Source organism: Orycteropus afer, unplaced genomic scaffold (assembly GCF_000298275.1).
Source record: "Orycteropus afer afer isolate SDZICR_OR568_19922 unplaced genomic scaffold, OryAfe1.0 scaffold00042, whole genome shotgun sequence".
In the NCBI taxonomy this organism is placed as follows: Eukaryota; Metazoa; Chordata; class Mammalia; order Tubulidentata; family Orycteropodidae; genus Orycteropus; species Orycteropus afer.
This window is the reverse complement of record NW_006921629.1, coordinates 10,489,441-10,491,189: the sequence shown is the minus strand read 5'-3', so window position 1 is coordinate 10,491,189 and position 1,749 is coordinate 10,489,441. Positions and strand designations below refer to the sequence as shown.

General features: G+C 45.5%; 1 protein-coding gene across 1 annotated transcript in view; it reads right to left on the bottom strand.

Annotated features, from left to right (window-relative positions):
• Positions 1-650: 650 nt before the first annotated feature.
• SERPINF1 (serpin family F member 1) overlaps positions 651-1,749 on the bottom strand; it is a 7,470-nt gene continuing 6,371 nt past the window's right edge. The window contains exons 6-7 of the mRNA XM_007937448.1: positions 1,370-1,584; positions 651-910 (exon numbers count right to left, since the gene is read on the bottom strand). Of these exons, the coding sequence (XP_007935639.1) occupies positions 651-910; positions 1,370-1,584 (475 nt within the window). The remainder of the gene's footprint in view (positions 911-1,369; positions 1,585-1,749) is intronic.

The following is a 1,749-nucleotide window of genomic DNA, read 5'->3' as shown; positions in this document are numbered from 1 at the left end:
AACACCTGGCATGTCTCATGTTTCCCAAAAAAGGGTCTGTGGTACTATGTAAGTAAGATAGGCATACTTCCTTAAAAAGAACGTCTTTGGAAGGTTTATATATCAGGTCCTGCTTTATTCATGCTTGAGAACTTTGTTTAATGCTTTATAAAGTAATTATTTCCTAAAGTAACAGGTTGCTCTCTTATCTGCCCATGTGTTATCCTGTTTCATCACACGTAAGGTTAGCTTGACTGAGATGACCTGAGCTGGCGTTAAACCTGAGAAACTGTGCTCCAGTGATTGTGGTGGAAGAGATACCCTCCTCGGGCAGGGATTGGGGGTAGTGGTACATGACCACCCTCTAGGACAGAGAAGCACTCCCTGCTTTTTGCTGGAGATAAGCAGAAGTTCTTATAGATGTGACTTTTCTGCTGAGTTCACATAGAACCAGGCTATAAGACCAGCAAGTTCCTAAATGGCATATATCACTTCATAGTCAATGTGGCTCAGAAGAGGAGGGAAGAACAAGGTAACAGAAGTTAAGGACAAAGCTCTTTTATTGCAAAGAATACACTGAAACATTACAGGAGCAACCTTCGTGTAATATATAACTTGCCATCCCTCTGGGCTTATTTTCTCCTAGGTATTTTGAACATTATGCTAGAACACTAAGTGCCTCTGGGGTCCAGAATTTTGCCTATGAAGAGAAGGGCGCCTGTGTCTGTGTCCCTCAGTACAAAGATGAAAGGCTGGTTAAGGTGGTAGTCCAGGGGAAAGGTGAGTCGGGTAGGCTGGAGCCCGGGGTTGGAGGTACTCCCTGCCCCATCCTCATTCCACTCAAAGCCGGCCCGGTGTTCCACTTGAGTAAGTTTGATGGCCTTGCCTGTGATCTTGCTAAAGTCTGGTGAATCAAACAAGGACTGGAGCTCTGCAGAGGTGGAAAGAGATTTTCATTAAAACCTTGCCTTGCCCTAAACCCCAAGGAAGAATATAATCCTGATTCTTAAATCCCAATTCCCAAGAAGGCTAGCAGTCTTGGAGTAGAGCACATTTTTTGACTTTCTGTGAGATATACATGGCTCTGAGCTTGATGGAGGTTAAGTGACTTGCTCAAGAGCACATAGCAGTGAGGTTAGGATTCGAAAGCAGTCAAATACCAGTCTGGAGAAGCAGTGTTCTTAGCTCCTGCTGTAGGATATGTGCTCATGGGGTTGGAGAATGAGTGTTAAAGAGAAAGCAGTCCATCTTCCTGCTCCAGCACTGTTAGAATTAAGGGATCATCCATAGCCTCCCTACAACACCTTGGAGCTCTTGAGCTCTGCTTAGCAAGGGGAAGACTCAAAGACTTGTTCTCCTTCCCACCAGCAAACAGATCTTGCAGACGTACTTATCTCCTGCAGGGACTTGGTGACTTCGCTTTCATCATTCAGCTTCAGTTTAGGGATGGTCAGAACCGCCTGGATAGTCTTCAGTTCTCGGTCTATATCATGAATGAACTCAGAGGTGAGGCTCTCTTCTATCATGGTCAAGTTCTGAGTCACTTTCTGGGGCAGGAAGAAGATGATACTCATGCTTCCTGTCAAGGGCAGCTGGGCAATCTGAAACAACCGGGAGGAGGCACATGAGTTAGTCCTTTAGAGCCCAAGGAAGTGGAGACGGAAACACAAGAGCTGCCTTCTCTCCCAGAGTAGGGCCCTGGCCTCTAGCTTTTCCTAGCCCCTAATCTGTTTAAGAATTGCCCCTCTACAAAAAAAAAAAAAAAGAAGG